This window comes from Trichechus manatus, unplaced genomic scaffold, assembly GCF_000243295.1.
Source record: "Trichechus manatus latirostris isolate Lorelei unplaced genomic scaffold, TriManLat1.0 scaffold00002, whole genome shotgun sequence".
Taxonomy (NCBI): domain Eukaryota; kingdom Metazoa; phylum Chordata; class Mammalia; order Sirenia; family Trichechidae; genus Trichechus; species Trichechus manatus.
The window spans coordinates 45174234-45201579 of record NW_004443938.1 but is presented as its reverse complement, the minus strand read 5'-3'; the positions used below and the strand labels follow the sequence as shown (position 1 = coordinate 45201579).

At 35.0% G+C, this 27346-nt stretch overlaps 1 protein-coding gene across 1 annotated transcript in view; it reads left to right on the top strand.

The window, feature by feature from the left end:
* LAMA2 (laminin subunit alpha 2) overlaps positions 1–27346 on the top strand; it is a gene marked incomplete at its 5' end in the record, with an annotated part of 457095 nt that overhangs the window by 137226 nt on the left and 292523 nt on the right. Inside the window, one exon of the mRNA XM_012554936.2 lies at positions 25366–25467. Coding sequence (XP_012410390.1) covers positions 25366–25467 — 102 coding nt within the window. The remainder of the gene's footprint in view (positions 1–25365; positions 25468–27346) is intronic.

Genomic DNA, 27346 nt, shown 5'->3' with positions numbered 1-27346 from the left:
GGGAACCCAAGGTTGAGTAAGGATATTGTTGATGTGTTGTGAGATTGTTAACCATTGTCATAGGGCAACATTTGTAGTAATTGTTAAATGAGAAACTATTTTGTTCTGTTAGCCTTCATCTTAAGCGAGAATAACAGCACAATCGGAAGGGCATAGTCAATGTCAGTGAACTGTGCATGTAGAAATTTTTGAAATGGTATATCTTTGGCTATGTGTATTTTCACCAAAAAAAAGGTTGAGAAGTTAGAGGGTTGACATGTTGTGGGGTTGTTAACCAATGTCTTAAAACAATATGTGTACTACTGTTTTATGAGAAACTATTTGTTCTGTAAGCCTTCACCTGAAGTACAATTAAAAAAAAAAAAATTAAAAAGAAATAAGAAATATCTGCTGAAACACTGCACAAAAAATTTTATAGACATTCATTTTTATATTAACCCCTCTGACAATTTCACCCAGTACAGTCCACACTCCCTGTATCCCCTTAGTGATACCAGTGAGACTTGGAGCAGTTCAACATCCATATCTTAAAGATTTAGTTCTGAAGCTCAGATGCAAAGGGACCTTGTGAAGTTTCACAAAATGTTTCCAAAAGTTCCTGAAAAAAAAATAACTGGGGCTGGTAGCCAGTAGCGAATAGTTTGTGATATATATCAGCAGACTACATGTCAACCTAGTAGGGTCAAGAAGTATCTCTCTTTGCCAGAGGAGTAGATAATTGCCACATGTAGGCCAACCAGCACCTTCCCAAAGCCAAAAGCTCTTGACTCACATCATCAGAATTCCCCAGAATCCAGTGTTCTTCAGATATCAGAAACCCTGAATCTTCTTTGCCTTAGGGGCTGTTATGAATTGAATTGTGTTCCTCAAAAATATGTGTTGTAAATCCTAACCCCTATACTTGTGAACGTAGTCCCATTGGCAATAGAGTTTTATTATGTTCATGAGGCCATATCAGTGTAGGGTGTGTTTTAAGGCAATCCCCTTTGAGCTGTAAAATGAGCAGGTTAGGCACAGAGAAACAAGCAGAGACAGGAGACGGCAGAAGCCACACCACATGAAGATCGCCAAAGAACCGAGGAGCAGGAGCTGAAAAGAGACAAGGACCTTTCCCTACAGTAAGCACCCTGAATTCAAACTTCTAGCCTCCTAAACTGTGAGAAAATAAATTTAGTAAAGCCACACACTTGTCGTATTTCTGCTATGGCAGCACTAAGTAACTAAGACAGAATTCATGACATGTTTTCCATGTAAATGCAGGACCTGTTGGTAATGAATTAAGGCTTAAAGAGCTGAAGTATAAATTGTAAGCTAGATCAAGATAGGCAATACCTAATAGATTCGATGATATCCCCAAATTCATAGTTTATCACATGATGACATTAAGATTAGCCTTGCTTTTACCACAGATGGCATTGCAATTAAACTCTTATGATATAAAAATATAAGTGTATTATTATGAATATAATAATAGTATTCCAGTTATAACTCCTATTTTATCATGAATTAGAGTCATTTGTGCACAGCGAATCTCCTCTTGTAGAGTTTAAACTCCTTGATGGAAGGAATAATATTTCATTCATCTTGTGGGTGACCCTGACTCTACATTCGGCCTTACAAATAATAGGTATTCAACAAGTGTTTGTTGTGTTCAGTTAAATTCATATAAATCTGACATCCTTCAACATACAGATATGAAGTGTTTTCTTGAAAACTGGTTAAAGCATATTTAGTTGTTAATATTCTGAAAAAATGTAAACTGGATGTAAACAATATAAAATAACAATAAGCTCTAAGTTAATGATGATGATTTTCTCATTTTTCAATAACACTTATTAAATGCCTAATGCAATTATGTAATTTCTGAAAATTGAATATAATTAAGAGATCCTTACCATTATAAAATTATCATCTAGTCATAGATAGAATAAATGAGAAAAGTATGGTGATCCAAATATAAAACCCAAAAAAACCAAACCCACTGCTGTCAAGTCGATTCCAACTCAAAGCAACCCAATAGGACAGAGTAGAACTGCCCCACTTGGCTTCCAAGGAGCAGCTAGTGGATTCAAACTGCCGACCTTTCGGTTAGCAGTTCAACACTTAACCACTGTGCCAGCAGGGCTCTGATCCAAGTTTAGAAAGCACTTAAATTGGAAAAATGATGAGTTTAAGCTTCTAACACACCTCAGTGTTGTTCATTTTCTAAAATTTATGTTGAGTAAAGTAATACATGGAAAGAAAATGTGTTCATTTTTAGCTGCTTAAATTTAGATATATATACTTAATACTGTAATCATGTTTATTAAGCAGGAGTTATCATTTGTTATTAAAAATTCCTATGTAAGACCTCAAAAACTAATATATCTGAATAGTAGTATATTGATAAAAGTATCTCTGTATAGTAGATATTTAGAAGTCCCTGAGTAACGCAAACAGGTAAGTACTCAACTAAGAGCTGAAAGGTTGGCAATTCAAACCAACCCAGAGGCACCTCAGAAGTCAGGCCTGGTAATCTGCTTCCGAAAGGGCACAGTCTTAAGAACTCTCTGGAGCGTACTCTGCACACATAGGATCTTCGTGAGTCAGAATCTACTCGACAACAACTGACAACAACAAATAGTAGATATTTGCCAATTTTTTTATCCCTCCAAGAATCTTTAATAGTATGCTAGTTTTATGAGTTTGTGTTTCAATCCTAATAATCCCCAAAAGCATATTTGTCAAAATATATGGACCTAAAAAGATACACTTAGTCAGCAGTCTCCAAGCACCCAGGATATACATGATTCATAGGAGTGCTTTTGGGGGACAAATATTAGAACTTCCATATACCTATTTTATTGAATCTAAAAAATAAGAAAGACTATGAAGGCTTTTCTCATGTTCAGTGTGTGGATTGACACTAGCCTACTCACTTGGTTGTTGTGTGCCTTGGTCAGATTCTTCAGAGAATCAGAACAAGTAATACATGTATCTGTATCATGTATCTGTATAGATATATATACATATATGTATACATATGTATACATATATATATATAGAGAGAGAGAGAGAGAGAATGGGAGGGAGGGAGAGATTGATTTATCTCAAGGCACTCGGAAGTCCTAAATCCATAGGTCAGGTGACAGGCTGAAGACTCCTGTGTACTTGCATCTCAAAATCCATTGGTCAAGTGACGAGAAGAGTAAGAGTGTTTTGGAAAAATGTCTATTTATAGTCTGGAGGCAGAACACACTCTAGGGAAACTCCCTTTTGCCTCTTGAGGTCTTCAACTATTTGGGGTCTGCCTACATTATGGCAGGTAATCTGCTTTACTTGTGGCCAGTTGATTTAATCAAATGTAATTACTTTGTAACAGCAACTAGACTAGTATTTTACCAAACTGGGCAGCATAGCCTAACCTAATTAACACCTAAAATTAACCACCATATGAAGGAAATATAAGCATTTACAATGTGGTATGGATTACAGTGTTGACCTACTTATTTTTAGCTTGTAACATATTATGAAATACTGGCCAATATTTTTGGCCAGCTAAATTGATTTATGGATTTTATCACTTAGTTGTTTGCTAAATAAAGCCTCACAAAATAAATATGTGGGTGTAGTGTAGATACTATTGACAATTGAAGTACAAACATAGAATAAGAAAAATACTAGCTCTTACCACTACTCCTATTAAGAGTTTTATCCTAGTCACAAAATGAGGTGAAAGTAATGACAACCTTAAGCATGACAAGAAGTTGGTTAATGAGTGAGAAATTAAATGCCTTGCAAAAGCAGCTTTTCTTATGGAGAAACTATTTCAAAAACAGTTGTTCAGAAAGCTTCCATCATTTTATGATTTTGTAGCTGAAATTAGTGTGAAACTATCAACCACAAGTACTTTTGTTCTGCACATTTGGAACTAGAGAACAGAATTATCTAAACTAATTTTTAAAATCTTCTGAACACAAAGTTTCCAGAGAGCTTTGAACCTTTTTTATTAAAAATATTAAAATGACACAGTTTTCCAAATAGTTTTCAAGTACAAGCAATTAACATCAGGACATTTATTAGCCAAATTTCAATAAGAATCTCAGGATAATTGGTGAAGAGTATTGAAAAATGAGTATCATAATTTAGTATGCTCAAACAATGATTCAATTCTTATATTGGGACCTGTTTTTTTTTTTTTCCTTTTCTGGTATTTCTTGTCAGGTGTAAAATCAGTAATTCTGAGAATCAAAATAAACTGTATCTAGAAACAGAACTTCGAATTTCAGTACTTAGTAATATCACTAAGTATTAAACTAATATTCTCAAAAATGGAAGTGAATATTCAATTGCATTGCTCTTTCTAAAAAAAAAGACAGTAATATATTAAGAGTAAAAATGGTTTTATATCAATAATTTAAGTTACATATTTTTAAATAGTGCTTATTTCATTTGTTACTTTTAAATATTTATCTTTGCTTAGGTTTTAATAAATAATAGTATATTAATACTGTAGCATATATATAATATGTAAGTACATATACACATATATACCAGTTACCTTTGAGTTGATTCTGACTCATAGAAATCCTATAGTACAGAGAACTGCCCCAAAGGGTTTCCAAGGAGTGGCTGGTGGATTCGAACTGATGAACTTTTGGTTAGCAGCCAAGCTTTTAACCACACTGCCCACATCAACAAAATATATACAGAGTTCAGATGCATTGCAAAAAATTGTCTAGAAATAATAGTGGTCACTTTGGTTCCCTTGATTAATACTGCATCATACAATATTCCTTCCTTTCCACTCAGTAACCTGAAAAATATAGCTGTCTATTTAAAGAAGACATTTCCTTGTTTGGCAGAGAATTATCATTGAACAGCATATGTACAATATGATCATAATTTGTGTCTATTGTCTATATATGCGAGGCTTAGAAAAGTTACTTAAAGTTTTATTGAATTTAGTTCGGGGTTTAGCACTTACTTTAGACATGATTTGTATTCTAAGGAGATCTCAATTTCTTCCAACTTGAAATTCAGCAAAATGCCATTGGATAGATAGAGGAAAGTGTATGCTCTTTTTATAGAAGTGTCTGCTAGGGCTACAGTCCTGTTGTTAAAAGCTTGTCAGAATTTTCAATGTAAGCTTTTCTTTTCTGAGCGTTACGATTTAATCTGGTAACTCCTATATCTCTCTGAAAACTGTGCAGCCGTTCTGTGTCTTAGAAAAAAATCTATACATGCAAGTTCTTATTTCTTTCTCCATACCTACCCTTCCCCAAATGTTTTGACTTTAGTATTTCAAAAGTTTAATCACAGCAACTGATCCCAAATTGGAATTCTGGGTCTGTTTTCAGAACTAGTGGCTAATGACTCATTCAGGAATTTCTTTATATTGGTTGAAGTGTAGTCTGAATAATGACGCCCCCTAAAATGTTCATATTCCATCCCCAGAGCCTGTAAGTATGTTACCATATATAGCAAAGGAGACTTTGCTAAGGTGATTATGGTTAGGGACTTTGAGATGAAGAGAGTATCCTGGTTTATCCAGGTGGGCCCAATCTAAACATGAGTCCTTAAAAATGGAAGAAGACAGGAGAGGGGATCAGACATGAGTGGCAATGGAAGAAGAGGCAGGAGAGATTTGAAGCATGAAAGAAACTTGACCCATCATTGCTGACTTTGAAAATGGAGGAGAGCCACAAGCCAAAGGAATATGGGTTTAGGAATATGGGTTAGAATTTAGGAATGGGCCCTAAGGGATAACCAGCAAAGAAATAAGGACTTCATGTCTGTAACCACAAGGATCTGCAACAGCCTGAATGAGCAAACAGATTTTCCTCTAGATCCTCCAGAAAGGAACAGAGTCCTATGGACTTGATTTTAGCTCAGTGAGACCCATGTAAGACTTCTAAACTACAGAACTATGAGATCATGAATGTGTTTTGCTTTAAGCTGGTAAGTTTTAGGTAATGTTTTATGGCCTTGATAGAAAATTAATATCATAATATGGATGCTTTCCTCTTTGAACAGAAGGGGATGGGAGGTATTTTGTGTACAAAACTGGAAGGAAATAATGGAATGAAAAACATTAGTGGAGAAGATGTCATGATATTTGCGAACTTCCCCCCTCTTTCTCTGAGAGCCTGAAAAGCTAATTTGAAGCTTCCTCTCAGTAGAGAAAAAGGTGGAGGACCGAAAATGGAGGAGATATTTTGGTAAAAAACGTTAAGAAAAATTGTGACACAGGATGGAGGAAAGGCCTATTTTCCCCTAGCTCTAACAAGAGTAGGTTGATACTTGGAGGGTTAAAGGCAACTGTGGATGGAGCTGGGTTCCCACTAAGTGAAGCGACTACTGAACATTGAAAAGACGTCTTGATGACTAGCCAGAATAGATTTGCTTTGGAGATGTAAGGGCACCTTACTGGACATCAGTGTCAGTGAGACTTCATTTATATCCATAGGTTTGTGAGGCCTGGGGATATGTGCATTATGTAAAAATATTATGTTTACAGTTAGACAAGCCTCAAGTAATTAATGAGGAGTATACATGTCCAAATAGTCAACCATTTTAAGTGATGGCTACCTAATGTCACACATACACATGAAAACCCAAACAGTGACTACATTCATCATAATAGTTCTTCCAGTTTAGTTGTTTGTATTATGTAGAAGCCTCTCAGAGGGCACTTGGTTTTGCGATTTTTCTGAGTAATTTACTTATATCACAGAGTCAGGATGTTACAAATATAACAAAAGCAAAAGATATGTTGAAAAAGAATGTAATAATAATATTTCTTCTCCCATACACATGTTATATTGTAGGGTTTTTTTTTTTGTAATAAGAAACCATTAGCATAAAAACAGTTTAAATTGAATAAGTAAACTTTCTTAAAGCAACAAAATGTTTATTTGGGGAGATACATTTTATGAACAACTGCGAAATCAAAACTACATTTTTTGAATTAAGCCTAATTAATACAAATAAGTCAAAGTAAATTTGTTCATTGTTAATTGTGTATGTACTATTTATACTATTTGGAAAATTTAATTACGGGGATGATGTTTTAAATATTCAGCTGATAAACCACCTTGGTAGGGGACATAAAACTGATAATCTACTCTTTTTTTTTTTTTTAAATGAAACTAGATAATTAAAGAAAAATTTGTCAATGGACTCAACCAAGTTCATTTGAGTAACCTATTACAAATTGAGGCCACTGACTTTGAATGAATGATATGCAGTGATTTATGTTAATCTGATTTTTATTCTATTTTAGGCATTAAAATGTGATTCAAAAGAATTGGATATGAAATGTTAAACATATTTCTGAAATGTTAAAGAAGATAACTTCACAATTCAAACTTTTACAAGAACTAGTTGGTCTATTTGAGCATGACTGTTCACATTGACTTGAATGATAAACGAGACATATCCAGGAACCAAAAAGCTTAGAACTAACCTAACTGCTACAAAATAAATATTAAGTATTTCAATGTACAGAGTTTGTAGACAAAAAGAATTGGTTGTTACCAATTATTATGTTACTAGAATATCACAGATTTGTTTTGTTTTTACCAAGCCTTGGCAAGGAGCCAATGGGCTCTAATAAGATGACTCAAAGACCCTTGGTGTTCCTGCTTTCATGCTTCACTTGCTGTGTGTGATCAGCACCTTTCCAAAAAAGCAAACTTTGTTTTCCCAAGGAATATTGTCACCTCTTCCATCACTTGAAACAGCCACCAAGCTCTTCTGTCTTTCTGCCTTGAAAGAATAAAAAAAGAAAGATTTTTGTGAATTGCACCAAGATAGAAATACATCATTTCTCTTTGCTATACTCTTAAATGTATACTTGCTTTGTATACGCCCAAGTTTAAAACCAAGGCATAGATTAAAATATGCTTATTGAATTACCTAATAATAACTAAAACTATAACAGAATTTTATTTGGTCTAGAAAAATAATCAAATTTTCTTGAATGTCAGATGTATAAAATAAGATATTAGAAAAAGTTAATAATATGATGTATGTGCTTGCCTAATGATTATGATACACATTAACATTTCTTCAGTTCTCATTAGCTAAATATAATGTAACTCTAAAAATGTCTATTATGGCATTAATTTGCTAAAAATTTATTATGTAACTTACCTTGCATAAAGAATACTTTGCTTAGGTGTTCTTTTCTCTCTCGTATTGAAACTTTTATTAGTCAATTTAAAGTATATTGCCAGAGTTAATCTCTTTTCTAGAATTAGTAGAATTCCCAGTTTATCTTATATTGTTTAATTATTTTATTCTTAATTTATTAATTTGAATAAATTACATGATTTTATAGGAAGGAAATTTTTTCTTCTTAGTATATTTTGTTAGAATTACCTGCTAATTAGATGTGTTTCTGATTTGAGTTTAGCTATGAAACTATTCATATCATTAGTTTTCCCCAGCATTTTCTTATTATAGTTAAAACCTATGATAATATAGCATACATTTATTCTTCAGTATTTTATTACTTTACTACTTCAATACTTTCTTCAGTACTTTATTGTTGATATGCAAGCAAACCATTATAATAGTGATAGGCTTAAACTCATGACTAAATCTTTGAAAAGTACAGAGAGAGAATTAAAAAAATCAGCAAATAAGACATATGGAAGATAAAAAATTATGCAAAAAAGTTGAATAGAGTTCTGTTAATTTTATATTCATAAACAGGGCCTATACCTATGGACTATTTTAAAAACCAGGGTTGTGGCAGGCCATACTAACGCATGCATTCACACACACTTTTCAAAAATTCTAAAACCAGAAAATATTCCAGTACCATTCTCTGACTATGGAATAATGAAGCAAGTGTAAATTAGAAATAAAAATACAATAAATAAGTTTGTAAAATTAAATCAGTCACTTCTAAGAATTGCACGAGTGGCCTAATTGATTTGATTTGGGAAAGAGATAAAAGTTAGTATTTCTGTGTTTTAGCAGTTAGTGTGGATTAACTCAAAGAGATGTTTCCTTTCTTCTCCCTCATTTGGAGGAGAAGTTGCTGTTAAATGGACCAGGAAGCTTATGGAGCTTTGAATTAGGAAACACTGGTTTTGCTGTTACTATTTACAAAGTATATGGGGAAATGCACGCTTAATTGGAAATATTTTTATGTTAGTCATTAGTAGCTGGAGATAGCATTCTATTTTAACTAATAACATGGATCCCATGTTTTTCCACGTACCAAGCTCTAAACTGTATCACAGTTAGAAAAAATGATGAAGAGCCTGAAAATCAATGGGACATAAAAGCTATTGGCTATGACCTTGAGATTGCGATTTGGTATTTATGGTGTTAAATTAACATGCCTTCTTTTAAACAGAGAAATAGCTAGGCTGTGTGAGAGGGATATTCTGACTGAGAAGAAAGGGAAACAACTGAAATTAAAAAAAAAAAAACTTTAAAAATAATATTTAAAATAAAGTACATACTACAAAATCCAATGCAATATATTAAAGTTCACAGAATACATAAAGCTGTACCTCTTCCCAAAAAGTATGCATTTACTGTGCTGGTGGGAGGAAAGTAAGTGTCCAAAGCTGCATAAATATTTGCACCCCCGTGAGAGTGTGAGAAAGTGTGTGTTTCATAGTGATTGATAGGACTGCTTTCATGCCCCACTATGAACTCTTAGCAGGAACTTTGTAGTGTCCTGAGGGCCTGTCTGCCTTTGTATGGCAGGAACTCTGTTTCCTTAGAAAATAGTAAGAACACTGTTTGTACTCCCTTTGTTCTAAAAGGTACCTACAGTTTATGGGAATTGGAGGATTTAGTAGAAAAAAAAATTACAAACCTTCTCATATGTCTTGTAAGAAATACTCTTCTTTACTTTCAAACTTCAGTTAAAGTTTCCTTTCTTTCTTTTTCTTTTAGCTAGAAAGTCCACAGACTGACTTATCTATAATATATGTGTGATGAAATTTGCAGACTCTGGTGAGGCTACTTTATTCCAATGATTTATGTGCTGAAAATAAAGAAGGTACAAAGTGAAGGCAAATCTGAAATGCTGTATATTATATATATGTTAAAGCAATGGTTTCTGCATGTTAGAGAATTTCTTGAACACTTAATTGAAGCAGTATGGTCTGATACACATCGCATTTCTATTGCTGTTTAAGTTAGGGAATTTTAGAACTAAAGGTGTCAAAAAATAAAAGTCTACATATGTGTAGTCTCCAAAATATGTTTAATATTATTTCATATGAAACTTAGAACAATACATTGAAGTATTTAGGAAAATTATTGAAATTTGCTCAGAAGAGATGATGATTTTAAGGCTCATTAAAGGTAAATAATGTTTTCGAAGTCATACTTCCATGAAATACCCAAACTGACATATTCTACATTTTCTTTTTGGTTTTGTCCTTAAAAAAACAAATACTTTTGAAGTTACACAGCTGGTCTGAGACAGCTGGCTAACACTCACATCTCCTGACTTTCTTTTTAATGTATTTCCTAGAGTGTCTCTGTCCCAGAAACCTCTCTGAATACATGTTAGAACCCTTTATTAAAAACACTCTTTCTGATGAGTTACGAGTGACATTTTGCAGATGCTGAAACCACAAATATTTCACTTCACTCAGATATCTAGATAGCAATGCTGATTCTTTTTATTTGAGTCATTTCATCTTAGAAAATAAATTTAAGTATAAATTGTTGTTGTTGGTAGGTGATGTTGAGTTGGCTGTGACTCATAGTGACCCTATGTACAGCAGAATGAAACACTGCTGGGTCCTGCTCCATCCTCATGATCATTGTTATACTTGAGCCTATTGTTGCAGCCACGGTGTAAATCTATCCCGTTGAGGATCTTCCTCTACTTTGCCAAGCACAATGTCCTTCTCAGGGACTGATCCCTCCTGACAACATGTCCAAAGTATGTGAGTTAAAGTCTCACCATCCTTGCTTCTAAGGAGCATGCTGGCTATACTTCTTCCAAGACAGATTTGTTCAGTCTTTTGGCAGTCCATGGTATATTCAATATTCTTCGCCAACACCATAATTCAAAGGTATCAATTCTTCTTAGGACTTCCTTATTCATTGTCCAGCTTTTACATGCATATGAGGCAGTTGAAAACACCATGGCTTGGGTCAGGTAAACCTTAGTCCTTAAAGTGACTTCTTTGCCTTTTAACACTTTAAAGAGGTCTTTTGCAGCAGATTTGCCCAATGCAATGAGTTTTTTTGATTTCTTGGCTGCTGCTTCCATGGGTGTTGATTGTGGATCCAAGTAAAATGAAATCCTTAACAACTTCAGTCTTTTGTTTATCATGATGTTGCTTATTGGTCCACTTGTGAGGATTTTTGTTTTCTTTATGTTGAGGTGTAATCCATACTGAAGGCTGTAGTCTTTGATCATTATCAGTAAGTGCTTCAAGTCCTTTTCACTTTTAGCAAGCAAGCTTTTGTCATCTGCATATCACAGGTTGTTAATGAGTCTTCCTCCAGTCCTGATGCCCTGTTTGTCTTCATATAGTCCAGTTCTTGGATTATTTGCTCAGCATACCAATCGAATAAGTGTGGTGAAAGGATACAACCCTGACACACACTTTTCCTGACTTAAACCACACAGTATCCCCTTGTTCTGTTGGATGACTGCCTCATACTCTATTGGTGAGGGGATTAGGGAAACAAGTACTCTCATGCATTAGTGATACAGTGTATAAAATATATGGGATCAATTTGGCAATATAAATCAAAATTACAAATGAGTATACATTTTGACACAGCACTTCCACCTCCAGAAACCCATCATGTAGTTATACTTGCATATAGTGGCTATAGCTATGCACATGCTTATTCATTGTAACAATGTTTGTAGAAGAAAAAAGATTGAAAACAGCCTTCTGTCTGTTAATAGGGATTTGTAATAGACATAATAACAATGATAATGATGGTGGTAACATTTAACCTAAAATACCAGTCACTCTGCAGTTGTGGCTTTACATATATTAACTCATCTAATTGTACCATAGTTTGTTTATCCATTCATCTGTTGAGGACACTTAGGTTGTTTCCATTTTTTGCTATTGTGAGTAACACTGCAATGGTATTTTCATTCCTTTTTAGACAAAAAGTAATCTATGCTTCAGAGTTAAATTAATTTACCTAAGGTCTCACAGTAAATAGATGGACTAAGATTAGATTGGGTCAGTTTTATTATGAAGCATGTGATCTTTGCGTTACAGACACATGCATATGTGAGAATGTTTGAGTGTGTATTTTTGTGTGTGTATGTCTGTGTATGCATATTTGTGTGTTGAGGAGAAATGGTTTAAAAGGTAAACATAAATCAAGGATGCATCTCAACATTGCTAAATTAATAGGGAGCCTTGAACAATTTAGCCTCTTAGAGCTTCAATCTGCTCCTCTATAAATCATAGTGATAACAACAACAAACGACATAAACAGATCTTTGTAAGTTAAATAAAATGACTGTGAGTACTTTTTAAATTTTAAGTTCCATGCAAATGTTAGCTCTGATTATATCTGACTGAGTAATTGAATTCCATTAAGTTTGGAGACCTACCATATTTTTTATGTTACCTGTATCTTTTAAAGAAATGGTTTATGTTTTCATTTTTTAACTTAAGAAATTCAGATCATACTGATTTGTTGCAATGATACTGATCAATTGCTGGAGAAAGACATCATGCTTAGTAAAGTAGAGGATCAATGAAAAAGCAAGAGACATTCAATGAGATGGATTGAAACGGTGTCTGCAACAATAGGCTCAAACATTAGTAATGATTGAGAGAATGGCGCAGGAATGGGCATTGTTTCCTTCTGTTATACATAAGGTCACTAGGAATCTTAGCTGACTTGACACCACCTAGCAACAACAGTAGAAACTGCAGAAGATTAACTTTAATATTTATATAACCATTAATAAATTAGCTGTAAAACTTAGCATCCTGGCATTGTGAGTTTCCCAGTGAGATCATCTAGTCCAACCTCTCAGCAGATGTGGGAAATCCTTATCCATTGCCCCAAACTGATGGACCTCTGTTCATACATCTTCAGGGATATGGATACCCTAGGAGCTAGTTCATTCCATTTTCAACAATTTTCGATATTAAAAGTTAATTCTTACTCAGGATCAAAAAATACCATCCTGATACTTCCTTACATAGATTTTATTTCTGCCCTATGAGCAGAGCAAGTTTTCTTCCTATTATAAGACCTTGAAATGTTTGAAGAAAACAATCATGTTTGCCTTTAATCTTTTCTTTTTAAGGCTTAATACTCCCATTTCCTTCCCAAACCTCTTGTTTGGCTTTTAGAGCCATCAACATCCTGGTCACACCTCTTTGGATGAACTTCAGTTTGTCAACTGCTCTCTTAAATGGTGGTGTCAAGAATTGATCATGATGCTCTGGATGTGTTCTGACTAGTGAAGATTACAGTTGAATCATTGCCTGCTATAATATGTACACTGGGTGTCTTCTTAACGCAGAGAGTGAATTGAGTTTGCCAATATATCAGAACATACTGAAAATGTATTTATGACTTATAAAATATCTATTAGTGGGTGCTTGAATTTATACTATGATCCTAGCACATAGAAGCTGATGAAAAGTAACTCAGTACAGTTGATTTATGTGTGTAAATGTCTAAATGACTTAAATATTGATTTTTCCCCTTCAACTGCAGATCAGACTTCCCAAATACTAAAGTTCTTTATTTTAAAACAAATTCATTTGTGGTTTGCCAGTCAGCAGTACAGTAAGCTCCCATAGTATGCTTGAATCACCAAAAAGCTGAAACAGATATATCTCCTTTGATCTGTGCTCAGGACTGATAAAAAGAAGAATAGAGAAACCAATAAAGACATATTTTAAAAACAACTGCAAGGTACCTCATAGGCGTAGAACAAATTTGTCCCAGTTTTTTTATGCCATATATATATATATATATATAGATGATACATGGTTTTGAGGTCGATTAAAATTCAGCAAATATTTATGCAGGTGTACTGTCTGTAAGATGCTTATGTAAAGTACTATAGGGAAACAAAAACATGAATAAGTTCTGAAACTTGTCATTACTATGCTCTGTCCAAGAAGCACTAAGATTTTAAAGTGCATTTAAGATCATGGAATAAATATTGTCATTAGTTTTTTAATGTCAAATGTTTACAGTATTTTGATTTTGAAAACTCTCCTCATTAAAACTGTGTGACTGACAGCATTTGTTGAACACATACTATGGTCTAGATACCAGGTGAGGAGTGTTTTATGAGTATATTCTTATTTCATCCTCATAAATTTGTAATTCAGTGTATGTAATTCAGCTTATTTTAGTGAAAGTTAACTGAGGATCTGAAAGCATAAATAACTTTTCCAAGAGTCATACAGCACTTAAAAGCAGAACCAGAATCCAAAACCAGAGCTGGAAATTTTCCAGGAATGGGCTTGATCTTTCCCAGAATGGGAGAGGAGGGGAGTGATTTATAAATGCCTCCTATATTAATAGACAAGTTATGTTAGGTAACTAACACAACTCTTTGCCTGTTCATTCTGGAGGAAGGCATCGGAATGTGTTTTATTAGCCTATTGATTCCTCTCTGAGGTGTGACTTCATTTCCCTTGCACCTTTGAGAATTCTATCTTCTAAAATTCACAATCAACTCCTAATGCTGTCATGAAGAATCACCTGCAGAGTTCACAAATGAGTGACAAGAAAAAAGGGAATAGTGATAGATCAATAACATTAAGCATAAAATTAGAACAGTAGTCTAAAATTCTGGTGTTTAGGCTTCTGCTTTTGTGGGAAATAAATTGATATTCAAAATACCTTCTATCTGAATTATGTAACATGAAATTAATTGAGCTCATTTTAAACATACAACATTTCAGGCCATACTTTGTGTTGCTGCATTGAGGATTACATATGGGCAAGATAAGAACTTGTTTTCTACTTCTTGTTCCTCCTTTACAATAAAGAGGAAAAGAGCTGTACAGTAGCCACATACTATCCAAGGTAGTAAATACCCTTCAACAGTGAGAGAAAAGTTAACTAAAATTCTCATTCAAATAGAAAATAGCAAATGCTTATATCTCTTTTTTGCAGTATTCTCATATATTTTTCATAAGGACTGTATACTTTGTTTTTATACCCTTGGTATTTATGTGAAAATAGGAAATCTGTTTCTCTTTAACTTAATGGAGCTTGGATTAAAATCTGTCCTGTTATTTTAATCAGCATCTATGTTGTATATCATGGAAAATACAGTTTTCCATTTTCTTACCATTTTGTTTTGAAAAAAAATTTAAACTCTACTCATTAAAAAAAACAACTTTTTATATGTAAAATCATAATTTATGGTTTATTTGATTAGATGAATGCTTAATTATGAATTCCATACATATTTCTGTTATAATGAGTATTCACACAAAAATTAATTCAGCCCATAGCAAGAGTACTATCCAAACATGAGGAAATAAACAGAAGACAAACAGCTGTTGTGAAGACCCTGTTTTAGAGTCTGGGCCTGATAACACAAAGCAGTTCAGAGAAGAATTTGGCTGCTACCATTTATTCACATCTGTTGATAGGGTACTGTTTCAACTCAGTACTTGATCAGTGTATGTCACAAAGCAGCGAGTAGTTCTCTAAGCCAAAAAACTTACAGGAAACATTCAATACTAATTTATTGTATAGAATATACTCTTTCTTGTGTTTCATCATCTCTATGAAGTATTACGCAAATCTATTCATAGGGTATGTCTTGGTTATCTAGTTACGCTATAACAGAAATACCGCAAGTGGATGGCTTTAACAAAGAGAATTTTATTTTCTGACAGTCTAGGAAGCTAGAAGTCCTAATTCAGGGTGCCAGCTCCAGGGTAAGGCTTTCTCTCTTGTTGGCTCTGGGTGAAGGTCCTTGTCATCAATCTTTCCCTGATCGAGGAGCTTCTCAGTGCAGGAACCCTGGGTCCAAAGGATGCACTATGCCCCCGGTGCTGCTTTCTTGGTGATATGAGGTCCCCATGTCTGTGCTGACTTCTCTCTTTTATATCTCTAAAGAGATTGGCTCAAGACACAGTCCAGTCGTGTAGACTGAGCCCTGCCTCATTAATATAACTGCTGCTAATCCCGTCTCATCAACATCATAGAGATAGGATTTACAGCACATAGGTAAACCACATCAGATGACAAAATGGTGGACAATCACACAATACTGGGAATCATGGCCTAGCCAAATTGATACACGTATTTTTGGGAGATATAATTCAATCTATGACAGGGTATTTATATTTTTCTGTGCCCCAAAACAGATTTAAATGTTTATAGAAGATACGTGAAATAGAAAAAAAAAAAAAAGGAATTCGTTGTACTTTAAAATTTAGTCTTTCTTCCTCTTGACTTCCTGTTACATGAGAATCACTAATTCTTTGGTTTTCAACTGCAACCAAAAAACATTATTAACTGATCAAATCCTTACAATTCCATTTGCTTTGAATCATAATTGAGTATAAAAAACCAAACCAAACCCATTGCCATAACTGACTATAAAGAGGGTACAATTTGACTTCTGGAATTTTAAAAACATTTAATTGTACTCACGCAGAGTCTGTGCGTAGACCAAGAGACAGTCATTCAAACAAAAGAAGGGAATATTGCATGGTTTAAAGTCAGGAAAGGTGTGTGTCAGAGTTGTATCCTTTCACCATACTTTGATTCAGTTTATTATGCCGAGCAAATAATCCAAGAAGCTGGACTATACGAACAACAATGTGTCATCAGGATTGGAAGAAGACTCATTAACAACCAGTGATGTGCAGATGACACTGCCTTGCTTGCTGAAAGTAAAGAGAACTTGAAGCACTTATTGATGAAGATCAAAGGATACAGCCTTCAGTATAGATTACAGTTTAACATAAAGAAAACAAAAATCCTCACAACTGGACCAATAAACAACATCATGATAAATGGAGAAAATATTGAAGTTGTCAAGGATTCCATTTTCCAATCAATGCTCATGAAAGCAGCAGTCAAGAAATCAAACAGTGCATTGCATTGGGCAAATCTGCTGCAAAAGACCTCTTTAAAGAGTTAAAAAGCAAAGTTGTCATTTTGAGGACTAAGGTGGGCCTGACCCAAACCATGGTATTTTCTGTCACCTCATATGCATACAAAAGTAGGACAATAAAAAAGGAAGACTGAAGAAGAATTAATACACTTGAATTATGGTGTTGGTGAAGAATATTAAATATACTATGGACTGCCAGAAGAGTGAACAAATTTGTCTTGAAAGTACAGCCAGAATGATCCTTAGAAGCAATGATGGCAAGACTTTGCCTCACATGCTTTGGACATGTTATCAGGAGGGAGCAGTCCCTGGAGATGGACATCACGCTTGGGAAAGTAGAGGGTCAGCAACGAAAAAGAGGAAGACTCTTAATGAGATGAATTGGCACAGTGGCTGCGGCAATGGGCTCAAATATAGCAACGATTGTGAGGATGGCGCAGGACTGGGCAGTGTTTTGTTCTGTTGTGCATGAGGTCACTGTGAGTCACAACTGACTCGGTGGCACCTAACAGAAACAATATAATTTGGCTCCACTTCATTACACAGAAATCTTATGCTAAAGATAGATTAACTTTATTCAAGTGAATAACAATTAAGTTAACAACAGTTTATGGGGAACTCATATTAGTCCATCAATTCCTCAAGATATTGCTTCTCACAATTACTTTTTTCTCTCTGTCAATCAACACACTAAAATGAATATTCTTTGTCATTACTAACAAGAAGCATTGTGTATAATTATTCAATAGGGGGCAGGTTGTGAGAATTTGGAGAGTTATAGTGAAATGTGGGAAGAATGAATATGGTTGAGGAGTTCTGTGAGCAGTTTAAGGACTGGGCTGCAAGGACACTGATCAGTCATTCAGTGTTAACAGTCAGGGAATCTCTCATGAGCTGCCACAGAACTCTGTCCTTGACCCTGTCACATTCTTAATTGTCATGACTACTTTGAATACTTATGGAGTTTAGATGACACCAAATATGGAAGATTGCAAAATTATCTTGACTAATCGTAGTGGCTACATCCAGCAAGAAAAAATTCCAAACTCAGACCTTTCCCCAAGCCAGTTCTAATAGTCGCACATGTGAAAAGGACATCGTTATTGTCATTTAAAATAAATACTATCAAAACTGTGCTGTGGCTACCTAAGAAAAGAAGAAAGAAAAGGAGGACATAGATAAAGGAAAGGAAAGAAGGCAGGAAAAGCAGGCAGAAAGAAAAGAAAGAAGGAAGGGAGGATTGAAGGCAGGCAAGAAGGCAGGCAGGATACTTCCTCAAGATTTTCATCTTTGTATCCTCTGGACTACATAGCCTGGTCTCTTGCCTTCCAAACCAAATTTTCAAAATTCATTGTCTCTGCTCATCACTCACAACTCCTAGTCCATTTTTTATGCCTTAAAGACAATGTAATTGTAAGACCTCCCATGTAAATTTTGTGTGTACTTCAGTTCAGTATCCCTTGCATCTGTTCTATTTAATAATTATCAAGCTCCTATATCTGTGTTATAAATGTATGATAGAGCATAACAAAGCCAAACGTGGAATATTGTTTCAATGTTAAAAGAGAGGTCTATGAATAGATGCATTAATAAACACTTCCGTGGGTGAGGTCCCTTTTCAGAGTCTAAGACTCTGGGGCTTTGGAATCTAGAAAGAAGAATTGCATGCCCTGTTTGTGATACTAAATTGAAATCGACAGATAAGTTTGATTTATCCTGCTTAGTATTACAAAGTTTTTTTCATTTGATTTTAGTGTATTCTTCCTGAAACATTTGTGCTGGTAAGCAAAAGCAAATATTAGGATTTACACCCCATTTAGGAGAGTAAGAATGATGATAATCTGACAAAATCAGAGAACCAAATATTCTAGGCTTACTTATAAAAAACATTTCCCCTCCAGATATATTATCCTCAATAGCACACCCACCCTTCACCCCACAATTCATATTTCTTGAGATTGGGGGGAAAAAAAGAGGTATGAACACAAGTAGCCTAATACCGAACAGTTTTGTAAAGCTTAGTTTTATGAATTACCTTTAGTCTTTTCCACTCTTGAGGGAAAACTTTCCTGCCTCATTAAATCTTTAATGCCATGTTCTGCATGCATACTACATTATTATGTGTGACATTAGGTTATATATTGCATAGTAACTATAATGTTACTTGCAAACAATCTGTTCTACCTTTCCTGTGAAGGTAGAATTAAAACAGGTGCTCATGGGAAACAGCTACTTGTGTGGTTCTTTTGTTAGTGGGGTGAATTTGAGGATCAGGAAACTGAAGGGCCCGGCACCAGAACCATCTCCAAGAATGGATGGGTGCTGTTTCCTATCCTTGCAGTGCCTTCTCAATTTGATCTCAGAATCTCTGTGCAGAGAATTTCTCTTAATAGATATGGATAAAGAGGCAAAATGTCAGTCTTTTGGGACCCTTATGGAATGGGCTACTTTCACTAAATTCATTTCCTCTTTTTATCAAAAAGAGATACAACCTTTATCTCTGGTAAATATAGCCAATCCACCCAGTAAATATAAAGATTGCCCAGTGTGAACTAAAATTCTACTTCCTTCTACCTGTGAAAAACTGTATTCCTCTATCCAGTAAAAGATAACAGTTTAGTTCCTACAAAGCAGGAGGATACAGAATGTTCTATTGGCTGTGCATACAACGCTCTGTAAAATTACAGAAATCAAAATTTTCCCCGAAATGGACTAATTTGAAAGTTTCAGAAATAAAATTAATAATTGTGTCTACAAGGTGCAAGATTGTCAAAAATTAAAATCATTCACTGGATGCATAACTTACCAATAGCATGCTACGTGTTGTTAGAATCCAAATTTTTCATTGGTTGCCACTGACTTCAATAGATTTTGGGGATATCACTTAAAAATCTTTTTCTGCAGTCTTCTGACTTGAGAGATATAAGCCAGGCAAAGAAAGGAAAAGCAAGGTTGGAATGGTTGGACAATTGTAGGCATGAAAATTCCAGCAGAAAAATTACTTTATGCAAATATAAGTAGCAAAAATAATAGATATTAAGAGAGCCCAGAAAGTAGGTTTCCAAACTTTCTCAGTTTACAGTACTTGACTCAAAAAAACCCACTGCCATCTAGTTGATTCCGACGCATAGCGACCCTATAGGGCAGAGTAAAACTGCCCCATAGGGTTTCCAAGGAGCAGCTGGTGGATTCAAACTGCTGACCTTTTGGTTCACAGCCAAGCTCTTAACCACTGAGGCACCAGAGCTCCTTATGGTACTTTAGTTTCTCCTTAATTTTTCCACAGTGCCTCCTGGACCAAAAGAAATGTCCAACAGTACATTTATTAAGTAATTAGGGCCAAACAAATTAACAAATATTTATTTTCTAACAACCTAGTAACCATTTGAAAAAATAATGTATGTAAGTATAAATTTAAAGACAAAATAATATTTTATTTCCTTCTTAAATAGCCACAATTACTTACTAATGAGATCTTTTACCTGTTGGACAGCATACACCTTCTCAAATCTTAGAATCAGGTTGGATGCCATTACGTTTATTTCCTGTTCTACCTTGAGTTTCGTGCAATACTTGCTTTTTATCACAGCAACCACTGAAAATCCTGCTTAACAAAGATATTATATGACCAAAAGTACAAGTAAACAAAAACATCGCTCAAAATTTTGAGAACACCATTAAAAGAAATGTAGCATTATCTAATGTTAAATTTGTGAACAACCTTGAGCGAGTTGTTCTTGCAGTGTCCATCAAATATCTAGTATTACTGTGTCCTTTAAACATTTAAAATATTGCACGGTACCTATGTGAGTTTCTTACAGCTATCTGGGGCACCTCTGTACAGTTTGTAAACATGGGCCTAGTTAGATCCTGGAGGGTATTGCAACCACATAGAAACTTGAATAATGTTACATAGCCCAGAGTTATTGGAGGTTCCACATTAAGAAAGTGCAAAAATGCAAGTAATAGTTAATGAAGCTTTTCCCAAGAAGAACACTGAAGGCAGAGAAATAAACAGATGCTTTAAGAGCACCTAGTAAGTTTGATGTGGCAATGAGAACGGAAAGTTAGACAAAAAACATTGCAAGAGATTAGGATTGAGTAACAAATCTGATATAAGGGATAAAGTGAATACAATATTACACTGAACCTAAGTTTTCCAATTTAAAATAGAGAAAGCAATTGGCTTGACTCAGTCATTGAAGTTAGGAAAGAGATCAAGTTTGGGATCTGGGAAGTTCCAGATAATGAAGTTAATTTTGGGCGTGTTGAGTGTTGGAGACATTATTACACAAATACTCACTAGGGGACAGAGGATAGGACTGAAGATGCAGATTGAAGAACCAATTGTAAATGTAGTTGAATCCATGAGAGAGCAATGAGTTTTCTAAAAAAGTCAATATGAATGGGTACTAAAAAAAGACTGAGAACAGAGCCTTAGAGACATCCAAACACTGAGCATAGAAAGGCAGAAAAATATATATGTATTATATATATCTATTCTGACTCATAGTGACCCTATAGGACAGAGTAGAACTGCCCCATAGGGTTTCAAAGGAGCGGCTGGTAGATTTGAACTGCCAGTCTTTTGGTTAGCAGTCAAATGCTTAAACCACTGCCCCACCAGGGCTTTGTATATATATAAACAAGACGTGGTCACGTCTATATGACCACGACAGGAGGAGTAGTATCAGGAAATTTCAGTGTAATAGAAGACAAGGGAGACGAGACAAGAGTTGTAAGTAGTATCATATGTCACGTAACGATTAAGAATAAAACTAAACAAAAGGGTCATTAGTGGTTGCTAGATAGGGCTTATAAATGACCTTTCTAGAAACACTTTTTAATGGAGTGAGAAAGGTGAAAGACAGGCTGCAGGAGATAAAATAGGAAAAGGTGACTAGACAGAAATAAAACATAATACTCATGTCTCAAAATTTGACAGTGAGATGAATAACTAATCATAAATAATAGCTAGAGGAGACAGTAAAGTCAATTGATAATTGACATCCCTGTGCACATTTGGTTTGATGGAGAGAGGAAAGATTGGGACATGGAAGGAGATATGGGACAGTGGGGAAACAAGGATATCGAGGAGTCAAGTAAAGATGGTGTCTGGAATATGGAGGAGTAGTTAGATGGAAGAAAGGCAGATAGTTCTTCACCTAAAGCTACAGGATGGGAAAATTTATACCCTGAATATAATCAAACACTTCTACCCCAAAAAACTTAATATCCCTCAGAAAAAAGGTGTTGTTTTATAATCAACTTGTTACAAAGTCTTTCATATTATAGGATGTTCTCTTTGGGGAAGAAATGTTAGCTGAAAGTATCATGGAATGCTTGATTTTATTGATTATAAAGAGATTACTTTATGGAGTTGAAGGAAAAATGAAGCAAAGGAATTAAACAGAATAAGTAATTATTCCTAGGGACCTCTAAATTGCAGAATATCTTAAGCAACTGTTTTTAGAAATCACTTAAGTAACTAAGTAGTTATGTAGAGCTGCTCATAAATATACACCTTTAGGACGAATGCAAAAGACTATAATCCTAATATTATATACATGGATAATTGTGATTTGGGAATGAAAGATCAGATAACAGAATCATGCACATTTTAAAAATAGGACAGAGTAGATCTGCCTCCAAGGAGCGGCTTGTGGATTCAAACTGCCAACCTTTTGGTTAGCAGCCAAGTTCTTGACCATTGTGCCACCAAGGCTCCAACAAAATCATACATATTTTTAAAATGGTCCTTTTTTTTACATAACTTGGTTGGGCGTAAAATTGATTTACTCAGGTAAATAAAGCAATCAAATGATGGTTCCAATGATGCCAAAGAATGAATGTCAAATATTTATGAAAGAGTTGGAAAAAATCTTTTTCATGAAATGTGGGAGTAAAAAAAGTAATTCATCATCATCAGTATTATTAGCTCTCAGGAGACTGGGTTGAATTAATTCTACTCCCTTGTTCATGTTTTTTGTTTTGTTTTTTTTTTTAAATTATCATTGACCCACATAAGACTCTTGTTCTCTCTATATATTTGTTCATTTTTCCCCAATTTCTACCTCTCTTTCCTTTTCCATATAATATTACTTTATATGCTGTGTGCTTTTATACCTATTATAAACAGGCATGTATTTGGTTAATACATTACCAAAACAAATTTTAGAAGTGAACATTTTTTTATTTCATTTATAGTCTTAAAAGTTTAAATATTTAAATTATACATACTTTTATTCTTTTTATTGGTAAACTGGGATAGCACCTTTAATTCAAATTTCCTTATATTTAGGTACATGTGGTAATTTTTTTAAGGAGCCCTGGTGGCAGAGTGGTTAAAGCGATTGACTGCTAACCGAAAGGTCAGCGGTTTGAAACCACCAGCAGCTCCACAGGAGAAAGATGTGGCTGTCCACTTCCACAGAGATGTACAGCCTCAGAAACCCTATGGGGTCATTAAGAGTTGGAATCAACTCGAGGACAATGGGTCGGGTGGTGCAATGGTTAACAGCTGGAATGCTAACTAAAGGTTGGTGGTTTTAATACACCAGCGGCTCTGAGGGAAGAAAGATCCGCTGATCTGCTCCTGTAAAGATTATAGCCTAGGGCAGTTCTATGAGTCAGAATCCACTGGATGACGCACAACACAGCAACAATGACATAGTGATTTTTAAAATTAATTTAAGAAATTAAGAATTAATTGAAGTCGATGTTTTCCTTTCTTTTATTGGAAATATAATTCCAGAAAAATAACATGTCATCCACATTTTAAATAGCCAAAATATCTTTGGCAATGCAAAATTTTTGGAATGCTACAGACCTATTCTCAATGTCCTTCTCTAACTCAGTCCCTACTTCTCCCTAAACATTTTTATTAATTTAGAAAATTCTAAATAGTTCAGTCCCCTTTAAGATATGTAAAACATTCTCTCTGAACTTTCAAGACTTGTCTTACTGAAAAAACATATAGCTGATTTGAACAAGCATGCTACGTGAAATTTTGGATGCTTATCTTAATAGAACCAAAAACCTTTTACATAGGTTCACCCCTCATTACTCACAATAATGCCAAATGCTATAGTCCAGGCTGATATTTATTATTTTATATATAAAAAGACATTAGAGTAGGGCCATTTCTCAGTGGAGCAGGGGAATAAAAGTTTTCTGAGTTTTAGTTCCTTATAGAGATCCATGTAATGAGCTCTTAGAAGGCATTGCAGAGCTGCAATTTAAAAATCCTGTTTAATAAGCCACAGTAGACTGGGTGCCATTCCCCACGGAACAACTCTGAGAGGAATTAGGGTTCCTCTTCATCCATCCAGTGCATTGCCAGGAATTGCTTTCTGGTCAGGGTCTGCCGTGAAAGGACAAAGAGAGCCAACTGATGTGAAGCTGGGTCTCTGCATGTCAGCATGCAGGAAACAGAATACAAACCATCATCTTTGTTTTATGAATGTCTTTATTTATAGTGTTGGAGTGGAATTAAAAAAAAAAAAAAGGACAGCACCGTTTGCATTGAATCTGTCACTCACAGCCCTAATTTTGATTCCTGTCCTATAAATGATCTTGTTTTCCAATTTATTTTTCTTCAAGATTAGTGTCAATGACAAAGTATGTATACCTCAAGCATACATTGCATGATGTTTGGCATGCATTTTAGAAGGAAAATATTTGCTTACTGAAAAGGAGATAACAACATTCATTCAAACTAAGTTTGTTTGAGTGTACAGGGGAAGGAAGTATACCTTCTTTGGCAGTTTTGATTAAATTTTATCAGAATATAAAAGTTACTGCTACCTTTTTATTTTTATTTAACTGACAATATGTCCCCACGTACCTTATGGTCTATGTAAAGTGCCTGTCAAATGGAGTGATGTCTTTTTTGAAAGCATGCAGGTCCACAGAAAATCAGTGACCCTCAGGGATGGGTAGAAATCTCCCAATTTTGACAAAGATCCTACTCTGTTTGTAAAACTCAAACTGTAGACTAGGGAAATGACAGGAGAGGCCGTGTTTCGTTTCCAGGAGCTTAACTTATTTCAGCAAGTCTGCAGTACTGGGGGAAATAATACATGAATTTATATTTGTGTCAGGCTTACAGCTGATGGGTAAGGTTCATAAAAAGGTTACTCCTAAAGAAATGTCTATCATTTCAACTCTGTACTCTAGTTATTTCTGTTTCTTCCAAATGCCATCCTCTGGAACAATAAACTTATTTTAGAATAATAAGTAAAATCCAGTTGAAATACCGTCTTCTATCCTCTAATAACTATGCATCTTCTCTCTTCTAGCTCACAGCAGTTGGAGGACAATTGACATTTACCATATCGTACGACCTAGAAGAAGAGGAAGAAGATACAGAACGCACACTCCAGCTTATGATTATCTTGGAGGTACAGTATGGAGAATGTCATTTGTGTTGGCTATTGTATACCTTTATGTTATTTGAGGTCACTTATGTTATCTTTTACCTGGTTGATTTGATACTGATTTACATACTACTAAAGAAAAATATCATACTTTAGGAATGTTCTATTATTTATGCCAATCTTATATTTCACTCCGAGACATATCTAGAAGACTAGGCATATTCATTGGGTTCCAATGATAAGGGACACTATTAGGCAAGACTTGGAGTTTAATTTAAAACATAATGGTCAAGTTTCCAAGAATGTAAGTTTGGTAAAATTGTCTGGGCAAGTTCTGATTTACATAATTATATTTTTCCATCTCCCTTTACTCCAAGTAGATTTTATTGTATATTTCCTTGTTTAAATTGGGCAGAAGTAAATGAAAAAGAAAACGTATGTTTTTAGGCATAGTTAAATCTTGATTTTAAAATCCTAGGTAAAAAATTTAGTTTAAGAAAGATAAAAGAGAAACTGCTCTCAGAATCTGTAAGGCCATAGGAAATTCCAAATGCTGGAAACCTAAAGTTGTCTCACAGGACCTTTCCAACTCTTTCATGTAACCTTCCTGTCTAATGATGCATGCCACACATCCCCACACACACACTCATAGGCTTACACACACATGCATATTTATGATTACAAATGCTTAGGTGCTGATTTGACACCAGGATCTCTTTGTCTTCAACCTTTGTGCATGTGAATCAGTGTGTGATAATAATCAGCAGGAATCCAGTCCCCCTAATATGGAGATAGATCCAACTCTCATATTCCTACTTCTCCATTCTTATCACCAACAGCCCTTCTGGCACTCACTCTCTCTCTGACACTTACACCCAGAACTAGGTCAGAGATCACAAATTAAAAGGATGCTTCTTCAGACTGCCAAATAGGTAGACACCAACCACAAGCTTGGGAAGTCCACAAAACACCTCAACCTTCTGACCTGCTGGCCACACATCTGGGGCTGGTTTCCCACTACCCTTTCAGGATGCCAGCCACAACCTTGAGAATCCACACTGTACCCTTATTTTTCTGACCTGTTGGTTGCTACTGCCTCTTTGGGTTCTATAATTCACTGGAATGACTCTCAGAATTCACAGAGAGAATACCATACTTATTGTTACAGAGTTATTATAACTGAAAAGAATACAAGTGAAGAAGTGCATCAGGTGAAGTCTGGGAGGGCTCCCAACATGAGGCTTTCATTTTCCAAGGGACATAATGCCCTTCCAAGAGCAAATGTTCTCATCAATCAGGAAGCTCCCTGAACCTCCATGTTCCCAGGTTTTTACTGACCAGTCCTGCAAAATGAGTTAAATTATGCCTCCTGAGGCTAGTTAATATTGGCCTCCCAGGTGAGTCTTTTCTAGTCTGGTCAACTCTCACTCACCAGCCAAATTCTTAGATGTGGCTGGAAGTCCAGACCAAGGCACCCTAACTACTCCAATGGTTATTTCTCTGGAGCCAAGACAAAAGCTGCCTTGCTAGGGGTAAAACTAGGACCTTTATCCCAAAATCAGTAACCAAATTCTTTTTCTAAAATGAATATTTCCAGTACTGGATGAAGTGGTCTGGATTTCATATATAAAATAAATAAATAATTTGCAATTAGAATTATAACTAGATTCTTTTGAAGTGAAAAGAATTCTCTAAATGTAAAATATTGAGAACTTATATAGAGGCGGTCCCTGAGTTACGAACGTCCAACTTACATGCAACCTGTAGTTATGAACCTACCCCCATAAAGCCTATTATATTAAAAATTTGAGGTACCTACAGTGGTTCATAATTACAAATGGTTGTTACTTTGTGACATGCATCAAAACATTATTATTACTGTATTATTATGTTAAAGATGTTT